General features: G+C 40.6%; 1 protein-coding gene across 5 annotated transcripts in view; it reads right to left on the bottom strand.

Annotated features, from left to right (window-relative positions):
• Window positions 1-18,049, bottom strand: part of PRKAR2B (protein kinase cAMP-dependent type II regulatory subunit beta) — a 173,642-nt gene that overhangs the window by 77,956 nt on the left and 77,637 nt on the right. For all 5 annotated transcript variants that reach the window (XM_075599708.1, XM_075599707.1, XM_075599705.1 and 2 more), the window contains one exon: window positions 3,969-4,004. In XM_075599708.1, the coding sequence (XP_075455823.1) occupies window positions 3,969-4,004 (36 nt within the window). The remainder of the gene's footprint in view (window positions 1-3,968; window positions 4,005-18,049) is intronic.

Raw genomic sequence — 18,049 nt, 5'->3', positions numbered from 1 at the left:
GCGTCGGGTTTTAGTGACGTCACGACGGTGGTGCTGGGTGGTGAGATCTGATGTGGAGGCAGCCGAACTACACGCTTGAACCGGGTTGTATAGCGATGATTCTATAAGACTAGACTTTGGATTGTGACATGTATTACCACCGTGTCTATTACTTGCAGCTAAGAGATAAGAAATAGTTATCTATGACGGTGACAGAAGTCTGATCTCCACCCCCTTGATATAGACATTTATATGTTACTTGCAGCATACAGTTCTGACTCAATATTGGTTTGCTATGTCTATTGTGATCTATCTGCATTTACCTGATGATGTACTGGACTGGCATACCCAGCACCAAGCATATCAGTCTTGTGGAGTAACAACTGTATTTGTATGGTTCCATATATACATATAGATGCATGATATATACTGTGTAACATTATAAGATATTTCTGGTGTTTCTGATAACTGACATACTGCTGTCTGACAGGAGATCATAATTATGCTGGCGATTATTTACTATTAAAAACTTACTTGGCAATACCAGACGCATTATCGATGGGAATTACCATCAAGCGATCTCAATCTGCCTATATAGATTTGTATTCGATAGTGATTAACTATGAAGCAGCATTGAGACCTGTTTGCTGCCTCTAACCATCGCTGCTGGCATTTTGAGATATACATATATGTCTGGTGCTTTGTTCCATTTGACAGCAGCTTAATCACTAGTGCTGCCTTTTGGGTAAGATCTGTCTATACATCTCAACTGTGCGCGATACGCCCTATTGAGAGCTCATATGAAAACCAGTATTAGGATCATCTCTACTCTCTGTTACTTACCTTTCACTTATTCCAAACATTGGAGATGCAAAGTGAGAGAGAGACTTATGCATAGCTACATCTGATTGCTAGCTGACGCTTTCTGATCCTACAGCTCAGATCCTACAGCTATAGTTCCACTTCTCACCACTTGTGATTTTAATATTATACACTGTAAATATATAACACCAAGTGAGTTTATAATATAAATACCATTGCCTAGCTTTGATTCCAAATGAGGATTTGTTTTATGACCAGTCTCCAATACACTGCTTATGATCTAGCCCAGGTGATCATTTTCACAGTCTTGCTCATTGTATGATATCAATTGGTTTATTTAAAGATTTATTTATTTTTGATATTGTAAGGATTGAGTGCAATAGTTGGGGACTCTTGTTTAGTTTTCTCTGACCATATTCTGTACATAGAGATGGAGCTTCCTGTTTTTTCCAGGGCGCCGCGATACAGCATCCTGTGGCTGACATGATATGGGCGATAATTGGTCTTCCCAGGAGGGCAACCCATGGGTCGGGTCTCAAATTAACATTCAACAACCTATTAATAAGTTGTAAGACAAGCTTCCCGTAGGGGGGCCAGTTTTGGGCATCTCCACCAAGTATGTGACATTGAACCATTTTGTCCATAGCCTCTAAAACAGGACAGTGAATGGGAGTTAAATATCATATGGAGCCTAACCGGTGTCATGCCATGTTCTTTCTTTTTAAAATGTTGTTCTAGTGTTAAAAAACATAATTTTCTTAATCTCTAGCTTTGGAGGTTACCATTAACATCCCAAATGCTTAATATTTCAAACGCTTATATGTCCTGCATGAAGCCTCAGATTTTACCAATAAAAACAGCTTTGGAAAAAAGACAAGAAGAGATCTCTTAAAATAAAATGTAAAAAAAAATGGCAATAAGAGAAGACTGCTGCTTTAAAGCAAAATTGAACTAGACAACACTGTTCTTCAAAAGTACGCGAGATCTTCTTTGAAAAACCCTCCAGGGGAAAAACACAAAATGATATGATGAAGTCCGTTTATAATCACAGAAAAGGGAATTGTAGTGACAGTAACTATTACTGCAGTACCTATTGTTTCGCCTTGGGCAAAAGAGCTGATACAATGGGAAGGTTCCTGATACACACTGCATTCATTTATCTATAAAATGTTTTACCAGGAAGTAATACATTTAGATATACAGTACCAGGGATATACCAAATAAGTAAACATGGGAAGGATGTTGATCCAGGGAGTAATCTGATTGCCAATTCTTGGAGTCGGGAAGGAATTAATTTTTCCCCTTATGAGATATCATTGGATGATATTTCACTGGTGGTTTTTGTTTGCCTTCCTCTGAATCAATTTACTGTAAGTACGGATATAGGATAAAGTATCTGTCATCTAAATTTAGCATACGTTAAACTTGATGGATGCATGTCTTTTTTTTAACCTCATTAACTATGTAACTATACTATGTAACTAGAGTTACCTCTTGTTTTCAAGTATGTCCTCGGAACAGAGTTATGATGACATATACATGGTTACATTAGGTGAACAGAGTTATAGATTATATATAAAGACATTGCATGCACAGTTAAAGATAATAGGTGTATGTAACAGTTAGAGACCAGATTAAAAGGTGAGACAGCTTTCGTTTTGAAAGAACTTAGACTTGTGGCAGCTTTGAGAGTCTCAGGTAGATTTTTCCAGTTTTGGGGTGCACGGTAAGAGAAGGCGGAGCGGCCGGATACTTTGTTGAACCTTGTGACCGTGAACAGTCTCTTGGAGTCAGATCTGAGGTGATAAGTGCTGCGTGTGGTAGGTGTGAGGAGCTTGTTCAGATACAGGGGTAGCTTGCCCAAGGGGAATTTGAAGGCAAGACAGGAAAGATGAACTTTGTGCCTAGACTCGAGTGATGACCAATCTAGTTGTTTGACCATTTCGCAGTGATGTGTGTTGTAGTTACATTGGAGGACAATGCAGCATATTGAATTTTAGAGTGTGTGTAGTTTTCCAAGGTGAGTTTGGGGTGCTGACACCATATACCATGTCCCCATAGTCTATAATTGGTATTAGCATCTGCTGTGTGATGCGCTTTCTGAGCAGCGAGTTTAGGGAGGATTTGTTCTTATAAAGTACACCTAGTTTGACATCGATTTGGATGTCAGGGTATCTATGTTACATAGTTACATAGTAGATGAGGTTGAAAAAAAGACGTAGGTCCATCAAGTTCAACCTCTGCTAAATTTAGACAGCAGATACTTTATCCTATATCTATACTTACTTATTGTGCAACACAAATGTTAAATGGGAGTCAAAGCATATGCCCAGAATGCTGAGGGTGTTTGTACCTTTGAGTACTGAAGATATTTAAAAAAAAAAAGGGAGTAGTAGGCATATGTTCAAGCCACAATGACGATAATATTCTTAGAAGGGAGTCACTATGCATTTTTTTCCGGCAGATTTTGTGGATTACGATACCATTCATTCTTTAATATTACATTTCCACAACATAGATTAAAGCGAACAAAAAACTGAATAAGTCAAGTGAATATGGACTACTATAAATCCTTCATACCAGGTCACACTTACACAATCTATATATCATTGTGTTCACCACAACATCTAAGATTATTGTTTGTAAAGAACAGCTTCAGCAGTATATAAGAAGCACTTGACACTGAGACCAACACATTTGACGTGGGTTTTATTAATACATGCAGGTCGGGAAAATAGGACTAATGCAGTGGCGTTTACCTATCTGTAAAATTATAAAACTGTGTTTAGGGTCTTCCCATAGGCTTTGCCACTAGGGTCAGCTATATTAAATGCCCACAGAGGAAAACACTATACCTCAGAGAGATTGGAGGATTTTGTGGGAGCAAACCCCACCCAAGATTAAAAGAGGGGGCCCTCCTCATTTCAACTTCAGGTGAGGATAACTCTCCATCCAAAACGACATAAGACCTAAGAACCCCCCCGCCCCCATGTCAGCTGCACCCCACACAGTTACAGCCATAAACAGAGATTTATAAATCAAAGTAGAAACAGACACAAAGGAATTCTGGGATTTTACTAAGGACACTGATCATGTAGCTAAGTAATACAACAACTCCAGATAAAGTGAGAAATTGTTGTAAGGTATATTTCAAAATTAGACCTTACCTGATGCTCGTCTTGAGAATCGGTTTATCACAGGAGCTGGAAAAAAGGAAAAAACACAGGGATTTAGATTTTGTTTTAGTTAATAGTTACTTAACTCAATAATAAATACGACTTTCCATTCCCTGAATTGTGCAATCTGTATGTTTTTAAATAATAATGCTGTGGAAACTGAAGGCAGGACGATTTCAAGCCTAAAATGTTAATTATGCTACAGTATGCTCTCTGTATACATATATTGTCAGCATGTAACTAGTTAAAATAAGTAATTTAGCACAGTATTAAGTTAGAAATTGTATTGGAAAATGATAAGCTGCCTCTGCAAAGATAAGAAGATAAAGCAGTCTGAAGACAGGCAGATGTAGAAATGCTTTATGTGATTTAAGAAACTTGGTATGTTTGATGTCTGCTGAGTTGAATAGTATATGGTCTTGAGTTTGGAATCAAAGGTTAGTTAAATAGTTTGTTAGTAGTAAAAAACAATACAATAGAGGTGGGTCTTACAAGATAAGGAACATAGGATTAACTATAGTTACTTGGTGACAAAACAAAGAGGTTCTTCTAAATCACAGTAAATATTGCTAAAGGAAGACACTGTGTTCTAATATTAAAATTAACTAAGAACATTTTGACTGACAGTGAGAGAAACAGGTATTGATCAAATGTATAAAGAATGTATTTGTATGTATAGAATCAGAATCATTTAATACCACCTAGCTAAGAACAACTAAGGATTCTCCAATCTATAAGGATGTTTTCTATTGTCTCTGAATAAATTAATAAAAGAACCGGACGTGGCCTATTTGATCTATAGTGAAAGGTGGGACATTTATTTGCACCCATCTAATGATCAAATGGTCAGATAACAGCAGAGCAGTCAGGGTTTTCATGCAAAAGTGAGCGGATCAGCATAAAAGTGGAAGTATGTTACGAAGCAAAGTTATATTTTTGTGTACATCGAACTTGATAAAGGATATTGTGCCAAATATTCAAAACAAATTAACAAATGAAGGCTGTACGTAGGGTTGCCAGGCATCCCATATATATACAGTCATATGAAAAAGAAAGTATACCCTCTTTGATTTCCATGGTTTTACATATCAGGACATAATAACAATCATCTGTTCCTTAACAGGTCTTAAAATTAGGTACATACAACCTCAGATGAACAACAACACATGACATATTACACCGTGTCATGATTTATTTAACAAAAAAAAAGTAAAAATGGAGAAGCCATGTGTGAAAAACTAAGTACACCTGATTCAATAGCTTGTAGAACCACCTTTAGCAGCAAGAATTTGAAGTAATCATTTTCTGTATGACTTTATCAGTCTCTCACATCGTTGTGGAGGAATTTTGGCCCACTCTTCCTTACAACGTTGCTTCAGTTCATTGAGGTTTGAGGGCATTTGTTTATGCACAGCTCTCTTAAGGTCCAGCCACAGCATTTCAATCGGGTTGAGGTCTGGACTTTGACTGGGCCATTGCAACACCTTGATTCTTTTCTTTTTCAGTCATTCTGTTGTAGATTTGCTGGTGTGCTTGGGATCATTGTGCTGTTGCATGACCCAATTTCGGCCAAGCTTTAGCAGTCAGACAGATGGCCTCACATTTGACTCTAGAATACTTTGGTATACAGAGGAGTTCATGGTCGACTCAATTACTGCAAGGTTACCAGGTTCTGTGGCTGCAAAAACAAGCCCAAATCATCACCCCTCCACCACCGTGCTTGACAGTTGGTATGAGGTATTTGTGCTGATATGCTGTGTTTGGTTTTCGCCAAACGTGGCGCGGTGCATTATGGCCAAACATCTCCACTTTGGTCTCGTCTGTCCAAAGGATATTGTTCCAGAAGTCTTGTGGTTTATTCAGATGCAACTTTGCAAACCTAAGCCGTGCTGCTATGTTCTTTTTAGAGAGAAGAGGCTTTCTCCTGGCAACCCTTCCAAACAAACCATACTTGTTTAGTCTTTTTCTAATTGTACTGTCATGAACTTTAACATTTAACATGCTAAATGAGGCCTGTACAGTCTGAGATGTAACTCTTGGTTATTTTGGAATTTCTCTGAGCATTGCACGGTCTGACCTTGGGGTGAATTTGCTGGGATGTCCACTTCTGGGAAGATTGGCAACTGTCTTGAATGTTTTCCACTTTTGAATAATCTTTCTCACTGTAGAATGATGGACTTTAAATTATTTTGAAATGGCCTTATAACCCTTCCCAGATTGATGGGCAGCAACAATTGCTTCTCTAAGATCATTGCTGATGTCTTTCCTCCTTGGCATTGTGTTAACACACATCTGAATGCTCCAGACCAGCAAACTGCTAAAACTTTGGCTTTTATAGAGGTGGTCACACTTGCTGATGATCAATTAATCAAGGGCATTTGATTAGCAGCACCTGTCTGCTTCTTAGCATCTTGATTCCTATGGAAGCAGTAAGGGTGTACTTAGTTTTTCACACATAGCTTCTCCATGTTGGCTTTATTTTTGTTAAATAAATCATGACACGGTTTAATATGTCATGTGTTGTTGTTCATCTGAAGTTGTATTTACCTAATTTTTAGACCTGCTAAGGAACAGATGATTGTTATTATGTCCTGATATGTAAAACCATGGAATTCAAAGAAGATGTACTTTCTTTTTCACATGACTGTATATATGGGATTGTTCTTTATTTCATTGACTTGCCCCGTTATCCCGGAAAGGTCTGTCAGGATGCAGAATTGTCCCGTATTTTAGTGCCTTGACATGAAATGCATGAACTTAAAATGAAATCAGTCATAAAACCGTAATCGATATGTCCTCGAGTGTAATAGTTACCTTTTCCGTACTAATTATTAAAATAATAATGGTAGGATACGGCCTGGTCATCTCATAATACCATGATACCCAACACTATAGCCGTTACTTTTTTCCCACCACTATGTTAGTTCAGTGAGTGTCTTTCGTCACCCGGCAAGGAGCAGAGATGATAAAAAACAAAGAATATAGTGGTAAAGTGGGAGATACCATTCAGCTCAAAGCATTTGCAAATCATTCATCACTCATTATCATGTCGCACTTTCATACTGGATTTTGGCGTCCCGTATTATACAAATGTAAATGTGGCAACCCTAGCTGCACGGAAGTATTATACATAAATCAATCTTTTTTTAATCAATCACCTAACTATTTTGAACAATATTGGTTAGCTCGTCTAAGTATGGAATTTAGAAACCTTACCTTACAGATATAGGCGGAGTTATTCCACTTGCGGGCGCACCCCAGCGGGTGCAATAATGTGATAGTGTCGCCCCTCTTTCGCATGCGCTTAATTCAAAGACAATGGTGTCTGCGCCCACTGACGCGTTGCGTGTCCCGCTACAACGTGCCTGTGGGGGCAATAATGGCCACTACATCTGTATATTAAACAAATTGATATATATATATTTTATATATATATAAAGTTGTTTCCAAAGTTGAAGACCAGACTTCCTGCGTGCTGCTAAGCCTTAAAGACTCAATCCCCACCCCCACATTCCAGAGAGATTTGTTTATTTGTAGAGCCTTGAGCCCGGCACCATGTTCTGTCCACCGGGAGAAATATTCTTGCCTGGTGAGCAAACCGATTGGGCAATTGGGAACGGGAAGGGGGGTTCCGCAAAGGTCCTGGCACCATGGATCAAGTAAGTTAAAAAACAAATTGCGAGCACGTGAAACAGCTGCTTTACCACGATCAAGGTCTATTGAAGTGAATGTGTCATTATGTGTGCTAATCTCATCTTTATGGAATCTAATTTATTACTATCTTCTAATAATCTGCTATATTTAGATATAAAGTCCAGATACGGCAATTACATTTTCAAAACACCTATTGTAATATTTACTATGTTTCCCACAAGAAGTAAAAAAAATATTGTGTGTTGGTTCTTTTCCAACATATCATGTATGATCTATCAGTCCACATTTCATTTATTATACTTCCTGCATTCTAGGGCAATCTATGGAAAATAGGAGATTCCAGGATGCAAAACTTGTATAATGCAAAAGCAGAAAACAATACCAGTTATATCAGGGGTGACCAAATCCAGTTCTCAAGGGCCTCCAACAGGTCAGGGTTTCGGGATATCCCTGCTTCAGCACAGGTGGCTCAGTTGTTGACTGAGCCACTGAGTCACCTGTGCTGAAGCAGGGATATCCTGAAAATCTGACCTGTTGGTGGCCCTTGGGGACTGGAGTTGACTACCCCTGTACTACACCTTCCAGAACTGTAATTTTTTTTACAGACCATTGATTTGAATAAGGCTGCGTCCATGGTATGGACGACCGCGCGGACGCGTCCGCACGCTGAGCGATCAGACTTTCTAAAGACAGTGATCGCATCTATACGGCGTGCGGGAGCGTGCACACGGAAGCGGGAGGGGGCGCGCATTGCGCAAGAAATCAGTTCAAACTGATTTCTTGGCGCGACGGGCCGGTCACGTGAGCTGGTTCGCCCAAAGCTCCGTCACGTCCCTGGCACGCCCTTAGACACGCCCACGGACGGCGCACGTACCACCCGCTTTCCCTCAGCCTCCGCTCACCTCCGCACGGGCGAAGTGTCTATGGACGCAGCCTTAGATACTTTAAGTAGGGTGTTTTCTAGCACTGGGAATTGCCTGATAGCAGAAGAATGCTTAGCAAACATTTCCCCTAGGTATTATTAGACTGTAAAATATTTGGGGCATCATTTCTGTATTGCTAATGTTGACTTGTGTGTAGGTTGTGTTTTACTGCATTGTATTAACATTCCCTGCATTCTCATGTCTGTTTATAAAAAGCTGCGGTGATCTATTAATCAAAATATCATACATACATTAATAAAATACAGAACAAAAAGGTGTCATTAAAATTAGACGTTTTAATTAAAGAAATACATTTAAAAAAAAGGTTTTAGGAAGAGAGATATTTTTGGGATACCTGAACAATTCTGTATTCATGATTAATCTAAGTGCATTCTCATGTTTGTTAATTCATTGGCTACTCCTTAAATCTGGTGTGACAGAGGTCCCCTGAGGAGTTGGATCTATTTGGTACAAACACAGATAGATATTGAACAGAAAAGTAAAGCTTCTGAAAAATTAGGACCACTTTGTGCGGATGACATTGCGCTGGAAGGGGTGTCATGAGATTAGATCTGTTATGTGAAGACAGGAAGGAAATGTTTGTTGGGGATACTGTATGTAAAAATGGAGCAATTTGTTCCAAAATAGAGGGGAAAGTATGGAGCTTCTTCATTTTGTGTCTTATATTTTGTACAGATCACTTAGGTGCATGATTAACACCACCACCGACCTGGCGCATTTTTCAGACACGGAGGGGTTTATTCAACAACGTGCAACAGTGCAGATTCAGCACGTCCACATGGAAAGTACCTTTGACTTGAAGGGGACTTTCCGTGCACAAGTGACAAATCGGCTCTAGTGCTATTTATTGAATAAGCCCCAAAGATAAAGGAAAACTGCACCAGTTTTGAAAAGATCTTGTTGTAATATTACGATGACTTGATCCCCTCCAAACGCCTCCTATAATCACTCCCCAAAATCCTCAGTGACACAAGTGGAACAAAGCCCCTTTATATATTGATGCAATTGGCACTTGATTTTGCAAACTTGCTCTAGTTTGCAGCACTTAATACATATCCCCCTATAGCTTTGACAATAAATGGAATTTCTTTAAAATATTATGTGACTTAAAGAGAGTGAGGATGAAACGATGGAATGATTCAGTAGAATGAATAATCTATGGGAGCCTTCAAAAAGAAGTTGAAGTAATGAAGGTTATATATAAATAGGAGTGTGTATGGGGACCCAGTATACTTTAGTTACTATGGGCCATATTTACTGAGCAATGCTAAGCCACAAGACAACTTAGCACTGCTTAGTAAATACTGCTCTGTATGTTGTAAGTGTAAGTGTTTGGGTGGTAGACGATTTGTTTGCAGGTGCGTGGGAGGGAAAAGGCAAGGAAGCAATTCAACTAACATGCATTACTACAGGATTTATGGATTTTATTACAGTCAACTGTGATGATAATGAAGAAGGTAATTCAACCACACTCACTCTGATAATATAGCATTATATGCACAGGCTGACACATGCACACAGATACTATATCATGAAATGCACAGACTGACACATGCACGCAGATACTACTGTATATCATGATATGCACAGGCTGACACATGCACACAGATACTACTGTATATCATGATATGCACAGGCTGACACATGCACACAGTCCTATAGCATGATATGCATAGACTGGCACATGCATGCAGATACTATATCATGATATGCATAGACTGACACATGCACACAGATACTACTGTGTATCATGATATGCACAGACTGACACATGCACACAGCCTGACATCAGCTTATATATTACAAAAACAGAATAACACAAAGCAAAAGTGCAGTGAACATTAAAAAACATAGATCCTGATACACATACTAGAACACACTGATACACACAGAAACTTTAGTCGTACAGACGCTGACATACCTAATGATACACAAAGACACAGTGATACACACGGGGACAACTCACTGGTGCAGTATTCCTAGATTTTGCAAAGGCTTTTGACACAGTTGATCACGCTATCCTGCTTAACAAACTCCAGAGCTCTGGAATAGGGAAGCATGCTTTAAACTGGTTTCAGTCCTACCTATCAGGAAGATCCCAACATGTGTCCATCTCAGGCTCTAACTCCAACCCCCTGGATATCACCTGTGGTTGTCCCGCAAGGCTCTGTTCTGGGGCCCCTACTCTTCTCAGTGTTCATTAATGATCTTCCCACAGCTTGTAAGGAAGCCTCAATACACATGTATGCAGATGACACAATCCTATATGCACACAGTCATAGCCTCTCTGACCTTCAACACATACTTCAGTCTGACTTTTTGAGACTCGAAAAACTGGATTTCCCCAAACAAACTGTTTTTAAACACTGTCAAGACTGTAACAATGGTATTTGGGACCAAGACTAAATTTGTAAAGCTTCCAGTGACTGAGCTCCTGATTAGAACCAACGCTAACACCACCCTAACACCTGTCACTAGTTTTAAATACCTGGGCTTATGGTTTGACTGCCACTTAACATTCGGGATGCACATTGATACCCTGACAACCAAGACCTACGCCAAACTAGGGGTACTTTACAGGAACAAATCCTCCCTAAGTCTCCTGGTCAGAAAGCGTATCGCACAGCAGATGCTAATGCCAATTATTGACTATGGAGACATAGTATATGGCTCGGCACCTCAAACCCATCTTAGCAAACTTGACACCCTCTACAATTCAATTTGTCGTTTTGTTCTCCAATTCAACTACAACACACATCACTGCGAAATGCTCAAAGAACTAGATTGGTCATCACTAGAGTCTAGGCGCAAAGTTCACCTTTCCTGTCTTGCCTTTAAATTCTTCATGGGCAAGCTACCCAGCTACCTGAACAAGCTCCTCACCCCTACCACTTGCAGCACTTATCACCTGAGATCAGACTCCAAAAGACTGTTCATGGTCCCAAGGCTCAACAAAGTATCCGGACGTTCCTCCTTCTCCTACCGTGCACCCCAAAACTGGAACAACCTACCAGAGACTCTCACATCCACCACCAGTTTAAGTTCTTTCAAATCTAAGGCTGTCTCACATTTTAACCTGGTCTGTTACTGTTTCATTCGCCCATAATATATATTTTCTTTAACTGTGCACGCAATGTCTTGTATATAATGTATACCCTGTTCATTTATGTAACTGTACTTGTAACCATGTATTATTTGTTTTACTCTGTGCCCAGGACATACTTGAAAACGAGAGGTAACTCTCAATGTATTACTTCCTGGTAAAATATTTTTATAAATAAAATAAAAAAACACACGCACACCTTCATAGACCCTGTCACACGCACACCTTCATAGACCCTGTCACCCACACACCTTTACACTGTCACAAGAAACCCTCCCTATTTCAATGGAAGGTAATAATAATACATTGAGACATTCACATTTCCCTGCTGCTCACCGTGACCCCTATTCAATACGCTGTTAAGCTGCTTCCCAGTGATAGAGAGGAGTTCAAATGACAGGGACCAAACTCTTCTCCAGCAAAGCAAAGCAGCTTGGATAGGGTTCCTTACTGAACAGAGGCCAGATTGACACTGATGTGTGTACTCATTGACAGACAAGCACATTCCTCCCCTCTCAAGAGTTCAGGGCTGGGAGAATAGTGCGCTGGAGCAGGGGAGAGGAGCTGCAGGGAGCGGTCATTGGCTGACTGCTGAGTTCACAGTACCGCCTTAAAGCAGCAATGCCACCTGCTCTGTTACATTTAACCCCTTTTTTTGGGCGTAAATAGGAAGCAGGGGGTCTCCGGAGCTGAACCGCGTTTGTTTCAGCTCCAAGGGGACTGCCTGGTTGCCGAGATACTTACCGGTGAAGGTGCAGCAAGTAGAGTGGCCTTCAGGGGAAACAAAATGGAGGTTAAAATCCAATAGGAAGACGCAACCGAGGTTCCTATTCACCTGCTTGATATGGGGGTTTTAAACCTCCACGAGGTACCGGCAGCACCTTGTAAGCCTATCGGGAAGCAGCGGCTCCATGAAGCTGAAATAAACGCAGTTCAGCTCCGGACACGCCCTGCTTCCCACTTATATAACAATAAGGAGGGGGGGGGGGGGGAGGAGGGGGGCTGCTCCTTTAACTTCTCAAGCATCCCTGCGGCTCCTGAAATTCTAATCCTGTTGTACATCCTTCACTGACAATAAATATCAGCACAGGACAGTGAAATATAAATGTTCACAGCATGGAAAGGTGAGATAACCATTCCAGAGTTGTATATAGAGCTGGGTTGGCCAACTCCAGTACTCAAGGGCCACCAACAAAGTCAGGTTTTCAGGATACCCCTGATAGAGCCACCTGTGCTGAAGCAGGGATATGCTGAAAACCTGACCTGTTGGTGGCCATTGAGGACTGGAGTTGGCCACCCCCTGGTATAGAGCTTTCTCTGGGTCTTGAACCTTGTCTTAACCCGCAAGCCAATCCTACAAATCCTTATTCAGCTTACTGTAAATCAAAGTGAAATGTAATATGCAAACAGTAAATGCGTAACATATGGCTTGAGGTCACAGTCTCTTTAAAAAGAATAGTGGCAATGTAAAAAGATGCCAAACAGATAGATAAACAGATTAGCTGCCAACGCTACAAATCTCTTTAAAGGGAAAATCCTTATCTCCGTACAGTGGAAAACCCAAAACAAGCAAAATAGGGAATTAGACATGTGTTTATGTGGCCAACAATATATTATTTAATCAACAAGCAAGGGGGAGTGTATGCCAAATGTAATTAGTTCAAATAGAGCTCACCAGGAAAGATACAATAAAGTATGCTCCTCGTGTTTTTGTGCCTGAAGCTACAGATACACAAACCCCACCATAAACAGGCATACAGACTGCATGCCAAAATGACGCGGTCCCCCTGCTAGCTGAAGAGATATGCACCAGTGAAATCACAGTGTACAACACGTGCTGTCTGGGGTTAGAGGGGAGAAATGCCGGCTCGACGACAGTAATGCGGCCAATGGCCATTTTAAAAATGGCAGAAAATTCCGCCTTTACACCATCATTTTTCTTTTTTTTAGACCATTTTGAATCCACTATGACAGGGATGCGCAAACTTTTCTGTTTGCGCCCCCCTGCCTGCTCTCCCCCCACCCCCTGCACCCTCTTACCTTTCCTCCGGCATCGGAGGTGTCATTTGTTGTCATGTGATGCCATGTTTTGGCTTTTGCCATTTGACCCCACGGTGTCATTTGTCATGGCGACATGTCGCCAGTACCGCTGGAGAGAAGGTAAGAGACATATAAGCCTTGCGTGCTCCCCCGGCATTTTGTGTGGAAAAGCGCCGTCCCCTCCCCACCCCCTCCCAAGAAAATGTTGCCACCGCGGCACTATCATACATTTCAGTTAGTTCTGGCGAGTCCCTGGTTTAATTCTTTTTCCACATTAAAGAGCAGCAGTTCCCCCGCTCCTCCCCCTCCCTCCCCCACACTCCCCCTCCCTTCCCCACCCTCCCCCTCCCTTCCCCACCCTCCCCTCCCCGAAATGCATTTTTTTCTATTTATCTTTATCTCCCCCTTGAGGTCTTTGGATAATATTGTGGTATCCTATTGGCCGATAAAAGGCTGACCCTGGTGGCCATATTGATTCTCCTGGGGTGTATCAAAGTGACTTGCTCAGCACAGAGTGCATTGGTTCAGATAACAGAGAAATAAAGAACTTTAAAAAAAAGCTCTAATAAAAATCTGGTTTTCAGAAAAACAATGCGCGTTACAGTTTATCATCTGCTCAGGTTTATTATTACATCACTGAGCACTATAACTTTGCAGTTACAAATCTTTGTCCTTATTAAATAAGACTCCGTATGTTTTAACTTTTTACATTAAATTCTAAGAAATTGTTTATACATTTTTCTGCAAGAGTCAAAAATTTCTTTAAAAAAAAATAATATATATATAAATGTAAATACAACTGTATGCTCATCTGCATGTCTTAGGCAGGTCTGCAACCCCGCCTTTCCCCATTATCACCCAGCACACAGCACTTCCACTGCAGCAAGGGATTCTGGGAAATGACATGCAAATGAGCACACAGTGCCACTTTTTGCTTCAAAAACCATTTTTAACATGGTTCCCTATAGGCTTAAGCTTGCTGCATGGTCACAGCCAGGGTTAAGGAGCACAGCCAGGGTTAAGGAGCATACCCAGAAAACCTACCCACAGACAGCTGTTTCGACCTTAATGGGTCTCATCAGTGTGGGGTTGATTAACTGGGTATGCAAAGAAGCAAAAGGATGGGCCAACCATAATACTGAGTTAAGTTATGGTGAGTAAAAAAAGTGACAAAAACCCTCCACAATATATATCAAGTTGAATGGCAGCCGGCACACACTTATATTGCATAAAAATCCAGATGCTTATCTCATAAAAAATAGTATATACGATTTACCAGATTGTAGTCCAGCATGGAGAGACAGCACACTAAGGGTAAACAACGTCTGAAGTTTACCCCTTGTGTGCTGTCTCTTCTTGCTGGACTACAATCTGGTAAATCGTATATATATATATATATATATATATATATATATATATATATATATATATATATATATATATATATAATGTTTAGGTCATAAAGAGCTCCCACACTTCCAGGTCTATGTCATTGTGCCTTTGCTCACTGAGACACTGAGCATTGAAGCAGCCAGTCTGAAACAGATCATGGTATCTATTGTTAAAACAGCAAAAATAAGAATTCATAACTCTTTCATGTCAGCTGACTCCGAATCTTCAGGAAATGAAACGGCAGTGTGGGTTTCAAATCCGTCCAATTTCTACTTAACACTGCATGACACAAAGAGCAGAACATCGTCCTTGTGTTGTACTAACCACTTGGAACTAATTGGTACTGTACTTATCTTGTGCCTGACAGTATGTGGCTCGTGCCTCAATAACCATTTCAGCAAGTCTGGGTTTCTTAGCCAGATTCTCTGTTTACACGTTTGGGAATGTAGATCAAGGGTACTCAACGCCCCTCATCAAGTTGTCAAGGACATTTTGGTCGCGGCCATTTCACCGCGACCAAATGTCTGCCGGCGCTTCGCTGCGACTCACCCTGCTGCCGGCCACTTTGCTGCTAAGGTATGTGCCTTACCCTAAAAAACCCTACCCTAAAACCCCCTACACTAAGCCCTTACCCTAAAACCCCTTAAATTAACCCCCTACCCTAACCACTAAAACCCCTTAAATTAACCCCCTACCCTAACCACTAAAACCCCTTACATTAACCCCCTACACTAACCACTAAAACCTCTTAAATTAACCCCCTATTCTAACCACTAAAACCCCTTAAATTAACCCCCTACACTAAACAGCAATAACACTTCCCTTAGAAGCATCCGGTGTGGGAGATTCTAGCGGCGGATCAGCAGCAGCGGCGGGGTGAGTCGTGGCAAAGCGCCTGTGGCCATTTGGATACGGCAACATGGCCGCAACCAAATGTCCCATTCCGGTACTCAAGACCCCGTCCACAGGTCAGGTTTAAAGGACATCTCAGCTTCAGCACAGGTGGCTCAATCAGTGGCTCGGTCAAAGACTGAGCCACCTGTGCTGAAGCAGGGATATCCTCAAAACCTGACCTGTTGGGGTGTCTTGAAGACGGGAGTTGAGCACCCCTGATGTAGATAACCAAAATAAAACAAAATCAACCAAACCTAATGAACAAGGGATAAAACCAGGGAATTCTCAATTGTGTTTGCTTCCCAATGGGAACGTGAGATGTAAAACTCCAGAGGGAATAGAAGTCTGCGAATCTTCAGACTCATGGGGAAAGATCATGGTTAGGATTGTTTACTTTGGAAAAGGAGGCGGCAGAAAGGGGATATGATTGCTATTAACAATTACATCCAAGGCCAATACAAGGAACTTGCAAAGGATCTTAGGATCTTTTAAAGCCATGGGCTGCACAACTGACACCCTGTCGTTGTCTGCAACTGAAAGAGTAGCAGCAAATGAAATGTTTATTTTCAAATAGGGCAAAGAAAATGTGTTTTTAGTATCCTTGGAGATTGTGATGGCAGATAGAGTAGACATGTTTAGTACTGGACATCTTCTGATAAAGGAAATATACACAGGGGAACACCAATGAAGTTAAAAACCTAGGCAAAGTATTATCCCAGAGAGCAATTGTTTTGCCATTTACTGTCAGGAAGAGATTATGTTCTGAGATACAACTGGCAAACGTTGGCACTACAGTTGTTGCTTGCATTCTCTGGAACATTATAACTATATTTACAGTGAGACACTCAGTTAGAATGTAGAAAAGGTGGAAATTGAAAAACATAGTCTTTTTTTTAACCTTAACCACTATTTTATTAGAGTATATTAATATATTATTAGAACAATACCAAGCCAGCCTCCATGTAAAATGGATCACATCTCCTTGTCATGTTACCAGAGCCAGACTTATTAACCGTGCTAGTTCACCACCCAAATATTCTGCTAATGAGCAATAATTCTATGTGATGGAGGATAGTTTTTGTTGGAACCTAACTTCATTGGGAACAAATCTTCTGAACACAGAGTTTACTCCAGACCTCGGCTTACTAGATTGAACCATTTGAAAATAGCATCAGGACAGCCGTGGTTTTAATGATGCTTTGATCTTCACTACAACATCACTTAGTTTGAAATGCTAACCTGGAAAGATTTCTGATGTAGTAAAACTGTTCAAAAGAGTATAAACATATATCCTTTTAAACTTACTTTTCCCTGTTCTTTCTTCCTCTGTGGGAATGTTTCATCGATTTAATGTTTAGTCACTGGACATACGTTTGGAAAAAAAAAAAAAACAGCATTCCATGTATTTATTCCCTGTTAATGTTTATAAATAATCCTTTTACATTTTGTCCTGGAGGCAAAAATCATTGCCTTGCTTTGTGACTTGTTGAATGACGCACGCAACACAAAAGGAGTTAACAGTATGTTCTCAAGGACAGCAGCCAGCAACCAACATGTTCGGTTAATTCTCCTCCCTGTTATAGAAAAATACATTCTTGCCATGACAGTGCCTTGACAGGTTCATAAAACGCAGGAAGATACTATTATTCCTGAAATTGTGATGCTATTATTCTGAAGGCTTGGTCAAATGTGCATGTGTCATCTTTTAAGTAACATTAATTGAAACATTGCTTCCTGGGTTATATAGCAATCCCAGGCGGATGAGCCTTTCTGAAAATCATTCCATCTTGCTAAACCTTTCACTGCTAAGGAGCTCTGCAAATCATTGCTCTTGCACCGCCCGTCAGGAATCTCCACCATTAAAGGGATTGGTGTCTATTCACGGCACACTGAAAGCCATAATTACGGACTTTTCATATGTGATGGATTAGAAGTAATACATGGCGACATTCTGCAAAAATATGAAGGCAGCCTGCACCTATAGCTGCAAAGTGTCGATAATAAAATGCACCTTAAATAAGTTATGGTGGGTGAAAAAAAGAAGT

This window comes from Ascaphus truei, chromosome 5 (assembly GCF_040206685.1).
Source record: "Ascaphus truei isolate aAscTru1 chromosome 5, aAscTru1.hap1, whole genome shotgun sequence".
NCBI lineage: Eukaryota > Metazoa > Chordata > Amphibia > Anura > Ascaphidae > Ascaphus > Ascaphus truei.
Note: the sequence above shows the minus strand (reverse complement) of the source record. Positions and strands in the feature narration are given on the sequence as shown.